We start from the raw sequence: 17,333 nt of genomic DNA, 5'->3' as shown, positions 1-17,333 counted from the left end.
ACTTTAAATATTCCATGAAAGGGTCAACGAGACAGGTAATTCTGGTCGGACATACTAGATATGATCCCCATGTCAATAACACTTAGGTCCGTACCATCTTTTATAAACATAGCATCGAGTTGATTAACAAGCAATTCAATGGGTTAAACTTTCATTTGAAGTAGTATTTTATTACCGAAGATATAAGTTAGTTTTATTATCCTGTATTTTCTGGCCTTGACCGCCATGTCTGTATTTGTGGATGTTAATTGGACAACAATTACCTGTTTTACTAATATAGATGTGGCATTGCACAACATTTTGTAATATTCTGGAGTTTGTCCAATTTCTATTTCGGGTGTACGAGTTATCCCCCTTGACAATGATTGCAGATATAACACGAAATCTCTAATTGATATGATTCATATCTATAAATAACACGCAAGGTCAGCATTCTCTTTGTAAACATAACATGGAGATGATATAACAAGCAATGGATTAAACTTTCATTTGAGGTGGTAATTTAAAACCGAAGATGTAAATGGGTTCACGATAGTATCCTTGTTTCCTCTTATACTTCCTGTATATAATGTAACAGTACAGGAAAACTTCTGAAAGATAAACTTTTAATGTCCGAATCATGAATCAATACTACACCGATACGTAATTATTCGCTAATTGCTATCAAATTGTTTGCCATGCCCCATTGAAAACCAGGCAACGGTCGTTAGTCAGAAGATTTTAAATCATTTTATCTAGTCACATATCCGATTCATTGATGGGTTTTCTAATGTAGACAATCCAGGCCGTGGTTATTGGAGGGGCAATAAGTATTTCCTTAGACTTAATCTACTAGTAAATAATGTCCAGTTTTCTGCGTTCAATCAGAGATCTATATACTAATAACTAGTTATATTTGTAGAGATTGATGGAAATATATCTGTACACATACATATTTCATTTATACACTTATATATGTATACAACAGACCTAGGTAAACCTTATCTGGACTTTGGTTCAGTTCCTGTGGGTTGATCATGACTCGGCGTTTTACGCCCTACAAATACAATAAGGCCGCTTCAATATGGTGTCCACGCATTATGGAGCCTGTCTGAAACGAAATTCCACTCAGTCACACAGGGACTTAACACTAATTCCCAACCAAGGTCGATATTAGATATATCATACATACATGGGCCGTGGGCTGGGAGTTCGTGCCAAGCCCCTGTGCTCACCCACATTTACTGACGACGGGCAAACCAGCCCTTACCCAAACTTTTCGGTCTTCCTCACAGTGCCGAACGCTCACCTAAAGGCCAAACACATGGTTTTGACCAGTACAAATACTAAACCCACGGTCCAGTCTCTGTGGTATGAAAACCTAGCCCGAGTTTCCTCTGGCCCTGACACTAGACATGGTGTCAGGGCCAGAGGAAACTCGGGCTAATGAAAACCATGAAAGGCGGTAGCTTGTACAGCTTTTGTGCCCACCAGTATTGCAGTTTAAGAAGTATTTGGTTCCAAATGTTCAACAATATTAATCTTGTTGGCAAAGGTAACTCTGGCTACAGAATAGGTACTGTTGGTATAATTCAAATGAAGTGTCCCGTTATTTTGTGTCTGGCAAAACCAGAGACCTATATACTAGTATATAGGTCTCTGGCAAAACGAAAAGATCGTTTTTGACCTGTCTGAAACAATGCTGAAGTATCATAACGGGTTTTAACTTTTAATAAAAAAAATTTGATAACTTATCATTTTCTTTTTTATGAAATTCCAGAATTTGAGACACAATCAAGTCAAATTCGGCGAAACAACTTTAGTATCAAAAATTAATGTACAAGTCTACACATAACTGCAAACAGGGTATCTTTTAAATGTAGCGTTTTCACAATTATTGGTCATGGAATTGCGGTCTCTATAATCAATCTTTTGATACAATCACATGGGCATACGTAAGGGCCAAGATAAATATTTGAAATTTAATATACGTGCTTCCTGCTCATATCGGTTTGTATTTCTCGGGAAGTTGAGTCTGTGCTGTCCTGGTTGTGTCCTTGGACAAGACTTCACCCTTATTTCTTTGGATGGCATGAGACGGGCCTCCTTAAGGGTCATCTATATAGCAGAATAATGTTGAATTTCAAACACGAATAAATACCTAAAGATTTGCACAAAAAATGTCATGTAATATACCAAAATGTTTGTTTGGACATGTAGCTTCTTACAATCACCAATAATTTGCTGTAGGTGCTACCAGTTTCTTCTATAGAGTAACTTTGTGGTAAGATGTAACATGGAATAATTCTAAGTCAGGCAAATGACCAAACCTGAAAAATAGCCAAGCTGTTATGTTCACAAGTGTCTATAGCACAGGGTAGGAGCATTTGTTTGACCGGATTTAACTGTATGTACGTATAAACACTTATTTTGTTTTGACCTTGGAATGCAAATGGCGGCTGTGAATAATTTTACACAAATATGGCTTAAAGGGGGGCATTTCAGTTAATAACAATACTCCTATATCAAACATTCAAGACATCTCATCATAGTAAGAAGAACATTTTAAAGTCAATTTGTTAAACTGGTGAGTTTGCAGCCTTTTTCAGAAATAGGCATATTTTACCCCAAACTCAACGGTTGAACATTTTTTCATAAAAGTAGTCTTCTTGCCACTTCAAGAATACTTTATATTGTCTAATAAGAGCATTTTTGATGTTTTAAATACCTCCTTATATGCCGTATTTGTGTGATATCATTCACGACCGCCATTTGCAATTCAAGGTCAAAATAAAAACAGCGTTTATACATATAATAACGTCAAAGCTGGTCAAACCAATGCTCCCATTTTGTGCTTTAGACACTTGTGAGCAAAACGACATGGCAAGTTTGTGTAATATATGGGATACAAATGAGTTAATTATGTCCCCCTGAAACATGCATTTTTCTTACGTTTTGTTGAATTTTACAAACAGCTTAACAAATTACATGTCAACAGCAAGTCCCACGGTTTGCCATGAAACATACTAAAAGTTCATCATGTTACTTCTGTGACATTGCACCATAATAGGGATTTATAGGCCTGTAAAATATCAATGTTTTGACTGGATTTGCTGTTTAGATGCCCCTTAAGTGAGGTAGTCACCAACTACTACAAGGAGGCCCCACCTATAAATGACTCTGGCTTCTCATGGAGCAATAAACCCAGCAAACCAATCAACAGATCTTTAACATAATTAATTTGAAAGTGAGAAATTAATTTGACAGGAAGATAAAATGTTACACTGAATCCATTGCTCAAGAGGTTATATGCCAACTGACTCAACTGTGATGGAAGTCAATTAAACAAAACAAAAATACATATTACATTTTTGATACAGATATTCACCATTCCAATCTATACATGTACTTGATCATACTTTTATTTGCAGTATATGATAAAACATCACAACACAAAAATGTAAGTTCGCATACAAAGACATTATCATTCAAATAAAACAATACCTTATAACATGTTTAAATTGTAAAATAATGTAAATGTTTATACATTATATAGTTATTGGACCAAAGACATTAATCTCACCAGGGTTTTGACACCACAAAATTTTATGAAAGAAAGCAAAGATTTCATCTTGCAATGAATTTAAACGCACATTTCGGTAGAACTAAGTTCCACAGAATCTAATTACACTTTATAGACAAATAAGAGTTACATGTAATGACACATCAAAGTTGGTCTCTCTAGTTAAAATGGGAAAAAAATCACTATATCATCCTACATTCCTAATTTTTTGGGAAAAATTAACGAAAACTTATTTCTTTAGAACTTGGTTCCACAGAAATTAAATACATTTCATAGACAACTGACACATGGAAGCAATATATCATCCATCATCCCTATTTTTTCGAGGAAAATGAACGAAAAATTACATATAGAGAGAAGTGTAAATACAACCATACGTTATGTAAATAAACACAAGGAACTTCAGATATTGATATATACAAACTACAATGACTGATGCCATGTAAATTCAAACTGTGTGATATGAGAATTAAAACAGATTTCTGAAATTCAAACTTTTCCTATCATTCCAACATATAACACAAACATACATGTACCTGAATGGTGCCTATTCAAACATTTTTCTACATCTACAGTTGAAGTATATTAAATAAGCTATATATGCTTGGTTCAAAAGTTCTACCTACGCTTATTCAAAAAAAAAAAAAAAAAAAAATTATTCAGATTAGATTTTTTTCCACATAATCACATACATCAATACTTCATACATGTAAATGGACATTATTTTCACATTACAACTCAATATGCAACGCTAATTTTAATTAGACTATTTAAAATATCCTTATGTTTATAATATGAATGTATCGTACATTACACATAAGTAAAATATGAATATGTATCTCGTATCTCATAAGCAGCAATAAAAAAAAAGTATATTTCATAATTATGTTCTATGTCTGTTACACCAAAACGGAAGGTCATTGGGAGGGTGTCAAGTAAAGAAAATATGCTGATAGTTTATTTATCAGGAATAATCATTCTGTACCAAATATCTGAATTTTATTTCTTATCATAAAGAAATGCCTGCTATTTTTATTTCAAGAACTTTTTTCTGAACACAAGTAATTAATAATCTTACATTCTGAAGCTCGATCTTCATACACAATGACTACTTCTTGACAAAAGGAACTTAATTTTTGATATGAAGGAATTCAACAGCAGTTTATGAACAATTGGAAAATAAAAAGAAAACAACTTATTTTTATCATCAATTTTGTTATTTAACTCAGTAAAATAATAGATTTAAAAAGAAATGGGTAAGAAATAATAAAACACACCATCCTGTCTATCTTCTCCCTTGTTCCCTTGTAAGTACAGTAGCTGTATATGTAACCACATTCTGAGATACTGCTCTGGTCACTGAAGACACCAACTAAATTGTTATTTTCCATGTAAGGTAGCTTAAACCTGATCCTATCCCAATACCCTTGTTCCCATATATGGCCCACCCTTTGTTCCCATAAATATGTGACAAATTACATACGTAATATAATACTACTAAAGTGATTCTTCACACTCACATTAAAGTCTGGGATTCTAAGAAACTTTTCTTGTGCATTCTGATTTATCACAGTTACTTCCCTTTATTTCACTCTGTCAGATGCTATAGCAATACACTCGACAACTTTGTTCCCAAAAATAAGTGACAAAATGCATATACAATACAATACCAGGTATTACTGAAGTGATTCTTTAGAATTATGTTAAAAGTCTTGGATTCTAAGTAACTTTTCCTGTGCATTCTGATTTATAACTGTTATTCCCCTTATTTCACTCGGTCAGATGCTATAGCAATATGCTCGACAACTTTGTTCCCATAAATATGTGACAAAATTCATAATACAATACCATATATTACTGAAGTGATTATTTAGCATGATGTTAAAAGTTCTAAGCAACTTTTCCTGTGCAGCAGCATTCTGATCTATCACAGCACAGATGTCTGCTTCTGGTTAGTACTAATAGAAAAAAATATTAGCCTCTACTCCTTCAATATCCACCTTGTTGATATAGTAGGAGTAGGGGCTATTTTTTTCTTTCTATTAATACTCACCAGAAGCAGACACCTGTGATCACAGTTACTTCCCCTCATTTCACTCTGTCAGCTGATTTAGTGATATGCTATACAGCCAATGGGAGCCAAGAATACGAGGCTCACACAAAGTTTCCAGAACCCACTATATCTCTTGGATTTAAGTGGTATTCAAAACTTTTTTAAGTGATGTTCATATGCCAGAAAAATTCCCCGAAATTCCTTTGATGTAACCATGTCTTTAAACCCCACTTTTTCTATACCAGTTAACTACTGGATAACTAACTATGGCAAATTGGCTTATCAGTAACCAAGCAACTCTATCTTGTAGCCTGCAACGCAGAACTAATCCAAGTCATAAATATTTAAGAATTCATGATTTTTCAGTCTTGGCTCGGCCTTAGAAATAAACTGATAATTCTAAGTTTTGTTTAACACCATCTGGATTATTAGCTCCAACATTTACTGATAATTCTAACTTTTGTTTGACATCATCCAGATTACTAGCACCACCAAATGACGTTATGAAGTTCCAGAAGTGTCTGTACCATCCGAGGAAGACAGGGACACTGGAGGGATCAGCCATGATTTTAGTTCCTGATTCAGCTGAGCGATCTCTCGGTCCTGTTTCTCATAGGCCTTAACTGTTTGAGTGAATCTGATCACACCTGTAGGAAGATACAAACAGGGACAATATAATACAATCTAGCAGTTACACATTACACTTTAACATTTATTTTGGCTCAATTTTTGTTCTCCTTGAAAATATTTACTAATTTCTATTTTATTAATGAATAATGAGTACTTATTTCCAGCAAAAAGCCTTTCATTTACCGGGTAGGTATTCCATCATAAATATCTTTCTGTTGAAGAAGCAAAAAATCTAAAGATATGCGAGAACATGTGATGGGAAACAGCTGAACTTTTCTGATCGATCATCAGTTTTGTCTATCCAATTAATGATTGATTAAAATCAACTAATTTTCAATAATCTTTATTTGGTATTGAAACAATTTTTACATTCCTTCGTAGTGCTTACTGCACTGTTCCAGTCATTTAGACACTTGCATTTTATATGATAAGCAACAACCACAATCAAGTGATTGATTGTGAGAAGTTGATCATGATGGCGGTTATTTCTGACGAAAGTCGATTATGGATTTCTTATTTGCTAAATTGGTCAAACACCTCAAGCAAGTGATACTCAACAAACTAAGCGGAAACTCATCTTGAAGGAATCAAATTGAAAACTTATAATAAAATTAAAATAATAATTCATAATATTATTTCCATGTACAGACAAAAATATATATATACCATCTCCGTCTGGGGTAAAGCCATATCTCTCTATCACGTCCATCTGTATCTGTGTGACAGCTGGGAACACAATCTGCATAGCTCTAAGCATATCATTACCAGCAGTCTCCTTTGCTTCCTTTATCCTTGAAGCATTTTCTGGGAGCAGAAATGCTTCAAGAACATCATTTAAGGCAGCTAAAACATATAAAACAATGCAAAAATAAAAAAAATAAAACATCTTAACTTCAGTTAATATTCAATACACATTTTTAAGTTAATTGTACTGTACAAATACATTTAAACACTGAAGAGAAACAAAACTACAAGCTTTTCAACAGGAAATTAATCATAGGGTTCCTCTGAGAAATAATGTTAGTGAAAGCAAAATAATAGACTTTGTACATTCCGTGATAGGGTAATAGAAACTTTGGATATTTTTGTTAATTGCTACAGTGATTATTTGAACCAGAGACCTATATACTAGTATATAGGTCTCTGTATATAGGTCTCTGTTTGAACTGTTCAACATTTGGTATACTGAACATGACCATCATACATCCAATACAACTTTAAAGATGTAGATACCATTTTAGAAATTATAAAGTCTGGAAAGTTATTAAAACCATTTCTAATATGAACAAGCATGCTAGGCATTGCTTAAGCAATACATGTCCTCTACTGCACAGTGGTTACACACTTCCCTTCACCTAGGCAGCCAGGGTTTGATTTTCTGATCAGAAATAGAAAAGGTTAGGGGTCACTGTGACCTGCTCGACCAGGAGACTATGCAGGTTTTCTCTGGGTACTCCTGTTTTCTCCCACACTACGACCCCTTGCATACCGGACCAACAAGAGTGATTAATCTAAGTTGGTAGAACTTATTTCGCAATTCTTGTAAAATAAAATAAAGTTTTTTTGAAAAAAGATATCAATAAATCTTTCAGAACTAATGGTGCGTTTGTGAAAGAATTATGTTCATTTCCCTTTTTGAAGTAATGTACATGTAGATGCATACCATCTTTAGATTCATGGGGCATTTTGGGGGATCTCATGTTCTCTTCCTGCCACATCACATACCCTTAATATCATTCTGATAAAGTGCACAATTTTTCAGATTGGGATGCATCATGCATGTTATGATTATTTGCATTAAAATGTATATTTCATAGTCCATTGTATGATGTGAGTCTGCAAAATTGCCCATAAGTTTATTACATCAGGTAAAAACTTGTGTAATGAAACTGTCCCGATGACCTCTCTTGCAAGAGCGCATTTAAATAAAAAGAAAATTTAACCAAAAGATATAAAGGATTATCAAATAGTTAATTAAATGAAAATATCATAATTGTATCTATAACGTGAGAGAGAACGCGGAGTTGTAGTTTGTTTAACACTTGATTAATTGATTTATTGATACTATAATTACCTTTATTTCCTCCCAAAAAGAAGAGTTACAATACGGAGATACTCTTCGATATTACCATCGGTACTCAATTTTAACTGGTTGTGATGTTAACGCTATTCAAGTTGGCAAAATGATTCAAAATATAGCGAATAAACACATGAAAGCGTAAATAGAAAATGTTGTTTTGTAATCAACTATTTTGTGCAGTTTTATCACGATATATTACCTTTACAGTCTTGAACAGAGAAATTATTAATGGGCGCAGCCATCTTGCATTGAGAAAGCCAGGTAATGCTAGCCGATAAATTGAAAGGAAACTAAAATAGACTCTAGATAATTTGCAACGCTTAGACTAGAATGTTATTTTAAACTTTTCTAATCAAATTAAATGTATAATAATCTAATGCATTCGACAAGTATCAACTTCCACCATTTTAATTGATTGAAAAACTATCGACTATATTTCCAAAATCTCCTTTTGCGCATATGCGGAAGCTAGTATTGCAGTCATGCCGTCTATCGAAGAGTGAGTATTATACATTTTGTGTGACATATTTTTATGAATTTTGCATGTTTTATGACACATACAAGCAATCAGATATATTTTATTTGACTGACACAAGCTTTTTTATGTTATAGACCCAAGAGTTTCAGCTGGGCTGAACAGGTGGAACAGGGCGAAGATGGTAAGAACTGTAAAAACCGGCATATTGAAGCCGGTCGGATTTCCCTACTGTAGTAAGATTTTCATCAATAAACGCAAATGTCTACTCAAATACATCCAAGTACGGACAAACATCAGTTCGATCAACAGTTTTCTGAATCTCATGATCATATTTCCATGATTAAATGAAAAGCAGTTCAATTAACTTCACTTAATGCCATTTGTCTACAATTTATATGTACTCTTATATGTTATTATTTTATAAAACGAGTCAGGCACCTGTGGTTCAAGAGTATCACCAGTACTTTATGAAATACATTAAGCACACTTGAAAAACACAGACAATAATTTATAAGCTGACCAATATCAATCCTATTTGATCAATCACTCTCCACGGGGGAGCTACCACTAGATGGAAATTTTCGTCCTGTCAGTCCGACGTTGATGGTTTGCAAAATCTTGGTGAGCATTAAATATAATAAGGGAATATTTAACAAAAGATATCAGGATAAATAAGTCTTTTCCAGCAAAACAATATTAATTCATATCTAAAAGGTCTATTTCACTTACTTGAAATGTTAGATAAATGATCAAAAGCACTTGATAACCGGCATGCCCTTGATTATATATATGGACTATATGAAGGCTTTCGACACCGTCCCTCATCAATAAGCTTTGCTCTTCACACCTAATAGTCTTGTGGATGTCAAACCCTCTCTCCGTTTGACAGCAGAAAGTAACTGAATGAAGAGGATTCTGATTGGACAATGGTTACTTCTGGGATACCAAAGGGATTCATGTTAGGGTCACTTCTTTTCGTTATTTTCATTAACGAGCTCCCAAGCTTGAAGGATTCTGACATGTACCTCTTTACAGATGACACAAAAATATTCAAGATAGCAACAAAAGATGAAGATACAAAAATCCTGCAGAAGGATTTAGATATTGTGTGCAAGTGGAGAGATGAACACAAGGAAAGTCTGCAGACAGAAGTGGCCAGGCCATATATATATAACCTTTATTATACACTAATGCAAACTACAACAAATGAGAAAGATATTGGAGTTTCAATTGATTCAGACTTAAATTTTGAAAATCACATCAGTGACAAAGTTAAAAAAAAAAAAAGCCAATTGATGTTTGGAATGTTACGAATAACTTTTCAGTTTATGGACATACATTATTTATACTGCTATACAAATCTCTTGTCCAATCCCAGCTTGATTACACAAGCACAGTAATAGTTTGGTTTATACAAATTGTAAGCACGTTAATTTAATTGAAAATGTTCAATGCAGAGTAACAAGATGCCTACCTGGACTACAAAATTTATCTAATGAGGAAAGATTAAAGAAATTGAAATTACCCACGTTATCATACAGGCACATGCAAGGAAACATGATTGAAGCTTACAAAATGATCAGTGGAGTATACAACATAAGAAGCTTACAAAATGATCAGTGGAGTATACAACAAGAGAATCTAAGATGCTGCATCTCCATCAAATGGTGGTCAAATGTGTGACTGTCCACCAAACATATTGCAAAAGGACATTCAAAAAGACTTTCTTCAAAGAGCTACATATCATCACTTAGAAAAAAACATCTTACTGTGAGACAGAATATGTACTTGGAAGTTTCTACCAGAGGCTGTGATATCTGCCCCAAATACTAACTACTTTAAAAATAGACTGGATAAATTTTGGGAAAAACAAGATATAGTTTACAGTTAGAGAGCTGAATTGTCAATATCAACTGTTTAAATTAGTAATTTAACGGAACTGAACAATATATTACTTCAAAATATATATTATATATTATATACATTTGTACTTGTCTGATTTTGAGTCCAGTGAAAAGGATATAAAAAGCATCAGAAGTAAAGTTCTTTAGCAATCTTTTAAGTCGACAGATTAAGGACCTTCAGTTGCTTTGTTTTCAGGTGCTCTTCCACCTTCTTCAGAAGACATCGACGAAGCAAAGGGGTTAAAAGTGATCACAGATTTTAAATACAATGACGAAGGAAAGATGGTCAAGGTATGATTGATATGGCTTAATTTTTACATGTAAATATTATATTAAATTAATCTGTTTCTTTAAAAATGGTTTCAAAATGTGTTTCAAGCAAAGGTGCACAAATATTTCAGCAGATATCCAGTAGCTATTGTATCCAGTAGCTACTCTCAATGATTTGTTATCATAAAAATAAATCTGCTAGTTTATAAACTGAAAAATGCTTAGATGAAATTAATGGTCCGTATAAAGCATCAGGTGGAAAGTGCATTGCAAAATACTACAATATCTTAAAAAAAAGTTACTTTGTGATCTTTGATGAATATGTGGCATACTTCCTTATATCTTCTGTACATGCATATAATTTTAACTATATTCAGCTGAAATTGACTTGTCATCGAAAACATAAAAGGGTATATTGTATCTGAATTCCAAACATTGTATGAGAACATCTGCATTGTTATTTTTTTCTATTAGATGGTGAAAACCTATAAAATTGAACACAGACGAGTTCCAAAGACAGTTGCTAAGAGGAAAGTAAGTAATACATGATTACTGAAAAAACACAGTTTGTGTACATAGTCCATTTAAAATGTAACTCTTAGTTTGCCAATGAATTCATTCAAATGCAATTTTTATTTTAATTATCAGGTATTGGATATTTTGAATATATTCCTTTGAAAAAAATTGTACTCTTGCAACTTGCTGGTATTATGAATTAAATCAGTAGATATTTGATATGTTAATCATTTTGATATCAAATTTATGATTGAATAGAATTGGCGTAAGTTTGGCGCAGCTGAGAATGACCCTCCCGGTCCTAATTCAGCCAACACTATAGTTCAAGTGGAAGAGATTCCAATGCAATTTGTCCACAATGAAGAGGTAAGTCAGAGCATTGTTAAACTTCATGTAGTTAATCTGCCTGAACCATTCCCAAAAATATTACATATGATTATAAACGACATGCTTCCCCAAAAATATTGCATATAATTACAAAAGACATGCTTCCCCAAATATATTACATATAATTACAAACAACATATTACATATAATATATGAAGTACTATGATATGCTCTAGTTTATTGACATATATGTATATAGTATAACCCTTAAATAAAAAGTGTAATTAAATATATAAAAACATTTTTATATATATATTTAAAACCTCTCTATGTTTTTGCTAAAAAACTTTTTTGTCAGACTCACATTGACTCTTTAAGTTGTGATGATGATGTGAATCAGTGTATGAAAGTACATATGAAAATTTCTTAGACAATTGGTCTACAGAAAACTGAAATCCCATGGCCCAAGTCATTTTTCCATGGACCAATTTTGTAAGCATAGTTGAGAGTAGCATAACTGAGTCACGTAAACGCTTGCATCATCCAGTTCATACTCGCTCAAATGTTTGAAGCCAATAATGCACTGTTCTCCGTAAAAACATCTCGATTTTAAGCTCTGATTTCATATTAATGTATGTCAGGACTCAAACTTTTCATAGCCAATGGGGCCAACAAATAGAAATTTTACATAGAAGGACCAGGTTTTCTATAGCATCGGGCCATCTTTTCTTTGCCTTCATGGCATGACAGCATTATATTCCCAGTAATCAGTGGTTAGTGTCATGGATTAAATTGCAATTATGAAAGGCTACAGTGTTGATGCTTACAATATATAATCATTAAGTATATATTCTATTATTCAACATATGTTTTGGAAATTTGTCATAATTTCTATGTTATGAAAACACAGAGAGGCTTTAAGGTAGTTAATATGCCCAACCCAAAATATTGAATGTAATAACAAACAACATGCTGTAGTATCGTTCCATCAGTTAATTAGACATTGCCCTTTACCCAGATATTTTACCTCTGTAGGTATTTGTATTGTGTATATGAGTTATGTGCCTCTAACAATCTCCTGTTATTATACCACGTCTACAGGAACAGTCGGAACAGCAGGAGGATCCCCTGAATAAATTGAAGGCCCAGAAGTTGGTGTCTTGTCGTATCTGTAAGGGAGAGCATTGGACCACTAAATGTCCATACAAAGATACTCTTGGACCACTTCAAGAGAAACTCCAGGACGACAAGCCAGCAACTCCAGATGGAGCAGCACCCCCTGGTGGCCAGGGAGCTGCTGCGGCGGCAGGAGCAGCTGCAGCTAAGGGCCCAGCAGCAGGTGGCAAATATGTGCCACCAAGTTTGAGAGATGGAGCCAATAAGGGGCGCGGAGAAACCATGCAGAGCAAGAGAGGTGTGTGATATTTTATCTTAGGTGTTTATATACATTATCATCCAAGAAAATTCATTTGACAATCATAGAAATATGAATGCCATAGTTTAGTTATGCAATAACTAAAACTACCATGAAGCAGTCTTGAAAATACCTTTGGAAGTGACTATGTCACATTGTATATATAAATTGACTTTGAAAAATTATTTATTTTATTTGCTTTTAAAGCAGTTAATCAATTAAATGTTTGTATCTTATCAAACATTTTTCAAACATCTAGTAAATTCTAGTGTGCATAGTTATACAATCATTGGAGATGCATGCTCGGATGTACATGAAGTAGCATAGCAAAAATTAATTGGATTGTGGTACATCATGTGGTACATCACCAGCAAATGTGAATGTTGTCCTGAAACAAAATTGGTACTCGGGCAAGTATCACTCTTAGTTTTGATAAAACACGGATTTTCAAATGAGGTAGTTGTTTGATGATATAACAGACATGATTTATAATAATATTACTTTTAACAGACGAGTCAGCCACCATCCGTGTGACCAATCTGTCGGAGGATACGAGAGAGTCAGATCTACAGGAATTATTCCGACCCTTCGGTCCTATACAGAGGATTTACCTGGCAAAGGATAAGAACACAGGCCAATCAAAGGTACTGGCTTCTGTCTATATCTGTGTTATTGTTGAGGCTTATTTAAAGTTTCCATATTTTTTTTTGTATCAAAATCCTTTCTAACCCTCCTTAAATTCTGGAATGCTTTCCTACAGAACATTTTAAGTAAAGAAATATTTATGAAACTGACCCCTGAATATTAACATAGGCAACAATAGATACTACATCAAGTCATTTGAAAAAAAAAAAAAAACTTTTCAGTTGTACATATTAAATTCTTTGATTCATAACAGGACTTACCATGAAAAATACTTTATTACGCTCCAGCTAGTCGAATGGTCCAACCAGAATATGTGAAAAAAAATAGGAATATCAACTTTTCATGATGTGCTTTTTGCAGGGATTTGCTTTCATCAACTTCCATCGTCGGGAAGATGCTGCCAGAGCTATCACAGGTGTCTCGGGCTTTGGATATGATCATTTAATTCTCAACGTAGAATGGGCAAAGTGAGTAGAATTTGGCTAACATTGTTTTATGGCTTAGGTTGTGGATAGTTTATAAACATCCTTACTTATGAAACTTGTATCTAAAATTGTGTTCTGGATTTCTTTATTGTTTATTTCTGCAACATGTTAATTATAATATGATTTTTAATTTTCTCATTATTTTCTTTCAGACCATCCGGCACAAGTTAGGCTTTTCTGAAGAGACACCAGTAAAAACATCAGATGTCATCAAAAACAGTGCTATGTCTTGTACGGAAAATAAATTATATAACTGGAGAAAGGACGTTCTTGTTATGAAATATATAATACCAGCAATATTAAAAGACATATTTTATGCTATGGGTACTGAATAGTAATTCTCATCTATCTATAAGGGTTATTTTAGTAAAATATCTACCCCACCCCAGGACTCCAGTTCTTGTTTAGGGGTACCACATATAGAATTTCTTTAAATAATTTCCTTTATATGTAATAGAAGAGGTAGGAAACCCAACCATGGACAGAAGCGAATTATTCTGGGGTCAGGTAGATGTTTTAATGGAATAGCCCTAAATAGGACTCCACATTTGGTGACGAAGTTTAAACCATGACTGTCATCTTTGAAGGAACCACAACTGCCATGTTGCATCTCCTTGGCCATCCATACTTTGAAGGATATTCAATGTAAAAGGACTGAAGATGAGATAGAATTCAAGGGAAATAATAGCTGGCATACTACACCGATCGGTTGAAAGTTTCCACAAAATAATGTTATCTAATGATGAGATTCAGTATCATGGGAAGGGAGATCACTCTTAGCGAAATACAAGTCATCTAATAACCCAAGTTACCATATATCCTTAAAGCAGTTTGATTTATGGACATTTTACTGAATTCAGAAGGTCGTCAATTATGATGGTGATCCATTTATATAATTGTACATTATGGGGTTTTCTTGTATAAATCTCCCTTCAAAAGAGGAGGAACTCTATTGAAGGCGTTTTAAATCAGAATGCTATAGCAACTATGGTCTGGCTGGAGTAGGATTAAACTTACTTTGGTTGTATGTAGTGTGCATGTGCGGTGGCCGAGTGGATAAGGTGTCTCGACACTAGCCCTCCACCTCTGAGCTGCAAGTTCAAAACCTATGAGGGGCCGATGGTTTTTCTCCGGCTTTCCTCCACCTCCAAAACCAGGCATGCCCTTAAATGACCCTGGCTGTTAATGGGACGTTAAAAAACCAAACTAAACCAAAGCATGTGTGTACAGGAACAAATTATGGTGAGCATGTCTAGTCGAATGGTCCGACCATGGCAACTATGCTTCATCTGCGCATGCATCACCATTTGAAAGCATTGTAGTGATTAGTTGTTGTTAAACCACATACGTAATCACATTAGATGGAACAGCCTGACAAAGTAAATAATTGATGCTGGAAACCATCTTGATTTTCATAATCTGGGGTCAAAAGTTCAACTACATTTGGTTATATAACAAAATTGATGTCAACACAATTCAGAGAAAGCTTAGCCATGGAGAAAATCTGAACTTTTATCTTGTTTCAGGAGGATGATCAAGGTAACTTTGGTCATCAAGGATCAAAATTGTTGTGTAAGGGGATGCTCAACTTGTCTTTTATATAAATGTATTGTATTTCCGCGTAAATGATCATAAATTTGATTAAATGAAAATATAAACACAACATTTCCGTTTCAAGTCTATTTAATGTATATAAAAATGCATAGAAAAAGTACATAAAATGAGAAATCGGGGGAAAAAATCTCTGACAATAATAAACAATACAAGAAGTGTTATCGGGATACAATTACTGTAAACTTCTAACAGTGAAACAGACAATGTAATCCAGCACATTTATGGGAAACAAGTACAGAGTCTTGGCAGGTATTCTCAACCCATAGTACTATAAAAATATATTTGGACCCTTGGGCTGGGAATTCCTTCCAAGTCCCTGTAGTAAGAAATAGAACATAGAAATCATCAGCAATATGTTGAGATCTTGATTTGGCAAATTTCCAAATATGCATTTTATACACATATTCTAAGTCTTAACATGTTCCTTGTAATTGAGATCTGACACCAATGTATTGTCCTGTTAGCTGTGATCAGTGACATTGTCCTGATGATGAAATAAACATATTTTAACAATGGTTTCACTTAAGTAACGACATCAATTACTTTGACAATTTTTATATCATAACGCAACTATATCATTTGAGAAGGACATTCTCAGTCCAAGTGATTCTTGCTGTTGTTTTAGGTTTATCTCGGGGGGGGGGGGGGGGGGGGGGGGTTCAGATTTTAAGAAACACTTATTCAGGAATGATAATCAGACTTAATTAATCTATATGGTAGAAGTATAGCTGAATAGATACCGTCATTAACTGATGATAAGTGTATCTGTATAAGTACGTTGTAGATTACCAGTTTGGCTATAATATGATGTTGAAGGAAGAATATAAACACGGATCAAAGGAGACCAATCGCTACTGTAAAATGCAGAATTGAGTGTACAGGTAAAAATCACAACAAAGCTAGTATCCAAATTTGAGATTTGTTTTTGGGAACAAAATTATGTCTTCTATTCTTAATTACTAGGCATAAAGGATTTGTACTCTTTCAATATTTAACAGATTAAAAGTTATCAACACCATTCCTTTTCTTAAGATTTGCATTTATTTGACCTTTTATAGTTCAAAATCACACTGAATTGCACCTCGGCTTTAGGTGATCCAATTATACTGCAAGTTTTGTCAAGTTATCTTTTAGACGGTTTAGATATTATGGCCCAGACAATAAGTTATTAGAAATGGGAGGCAGATTATATAATGTTGGACTTTTAAAGAAAGAAATGAATGACACTATTATTGGACCATATTCTAAGTTTTAATAAATGCCATAAATCATGATTAAATTTTTTTCTTTCGACTATACTCTAATCTTAAAAACTTTTTCGCATCAGAATATTGTGTAATAAAGAATATCCTAAT

At 33.9% G+C, this 17,333-nt stretch overlaps 2 protein-coding genes across 2 annotated transcripts; one reads left to right on the top strand and one right to left on the bottom strand.

Moving 5' to 3' along the window:
* Positions 1–3,342: 3,342 nt before the first annotated feature.
* Positions 3,343–8,589, bottom strand: LOC117322094 (protein C10-like). The gene is made up of 3 exons (XM_033876841.1): positions 8,525–8,589; positions 6,912–7,088; positions 3,343–6,262 (listed from the first exon to the last, which is right to left on the bottom strand). Exons 1-3 carry the CDS (start codon positions 8,565–8,567, stop codon positions 6,117–6,119), a joined length of 366 nt encoding a protein of 121 aa, XP_033732732.1. The 5' UTR covers positions 8,568–8,589; the 3' UTR covers positions 3,343–6,116.
* Positions 8,590–8,694: 105 nt separating this feature from the next.
* LOC117322093 (eukaryotic translation initiation factor 3 subunit G-like) lies at positions 8,695–14,622 on the top strand. Its single transcript, XM_033876840.1, has 9 exons — positions 8,695–8,824; positions 8,938–8,984; positions 10,904–10,998; positions 11,452–11,511; positions 11,752–11,859; positions 12,922–13,234; positions 13,745–13,878; positions 14,240–14,346; positions 14,517–14,622. The coding sequence occupies exons 1-9, from the start codon at positions 8,808–8,810 to the stop codon at positions 14,533–14,535; spliced, it is 900 nt and encodes a 299-aa protein (XP_033732731.1). The 5' UTR covers positions 8,695–8,807; the 3' UTR covers positions 14,536–14,622.
* The last annotated feature ends 2,711 nt before the right edge of the window (positions 14,623–17,333 follow it).

This window comes from Pecten maximus, chromosome 2 (assembly GCF_902652985.1).
Source record: "Pecten maximus chromosome 2, xPecMax1.1, whole genome shotgun sequence".
Classification (NCBI taxonomy): domain Eukaryota; kingdom Metazoa; phylum Mollusca; class Bivalvia; order Pectinida; family Pectinidae; genus Pecten; species Pecten maximus.
The sequence above is the reverse complement of the archived record's forward strand: the minus strand, read 5'-3'. Positions and strand labels throughout refer to the sequence as shown.

Bases quoted from the DNA above. Each gene is read 5' to 3' on its own strand.
- LOC117322093 (XM_033876840.1), top strand. The intron at 13,235-13,744 runs GTGTGTGATATT...TACTTTTAACAG, and splicing joins AACCATGCAGAGCAAGAGAG to ACGAGTCAGCCACCATCCGT. The intron at 13,879-14,239 runs GTACTGGCTTCT...TGCTTTTTGCAG, and splicing joins AGAACACAGGCCAATCAAAG to GGATTTGCTTTCATCAACTT.
- LOC117322094 (XM_033876841.1), bottom strand. From the start codon at position 8,567: ATGGCTGCGCCCATTAATAATTTCTCTGTTCAAGACTGTAAAG. The intron at 7,089-8,524 runs GTAATATATCGT...TATATGTTTTAG, and splicing joins CTCTGTTCAAGACTGTAAAG to CTGCCTTAAATGATGTTCTT. The intron at 6,263-6,911 runs GTATATATATAT...ATCTTCCTACAG, and splicing joins CTTTACCCCAGACGGAGATG to GTGTGATCAGATTCACTCAA.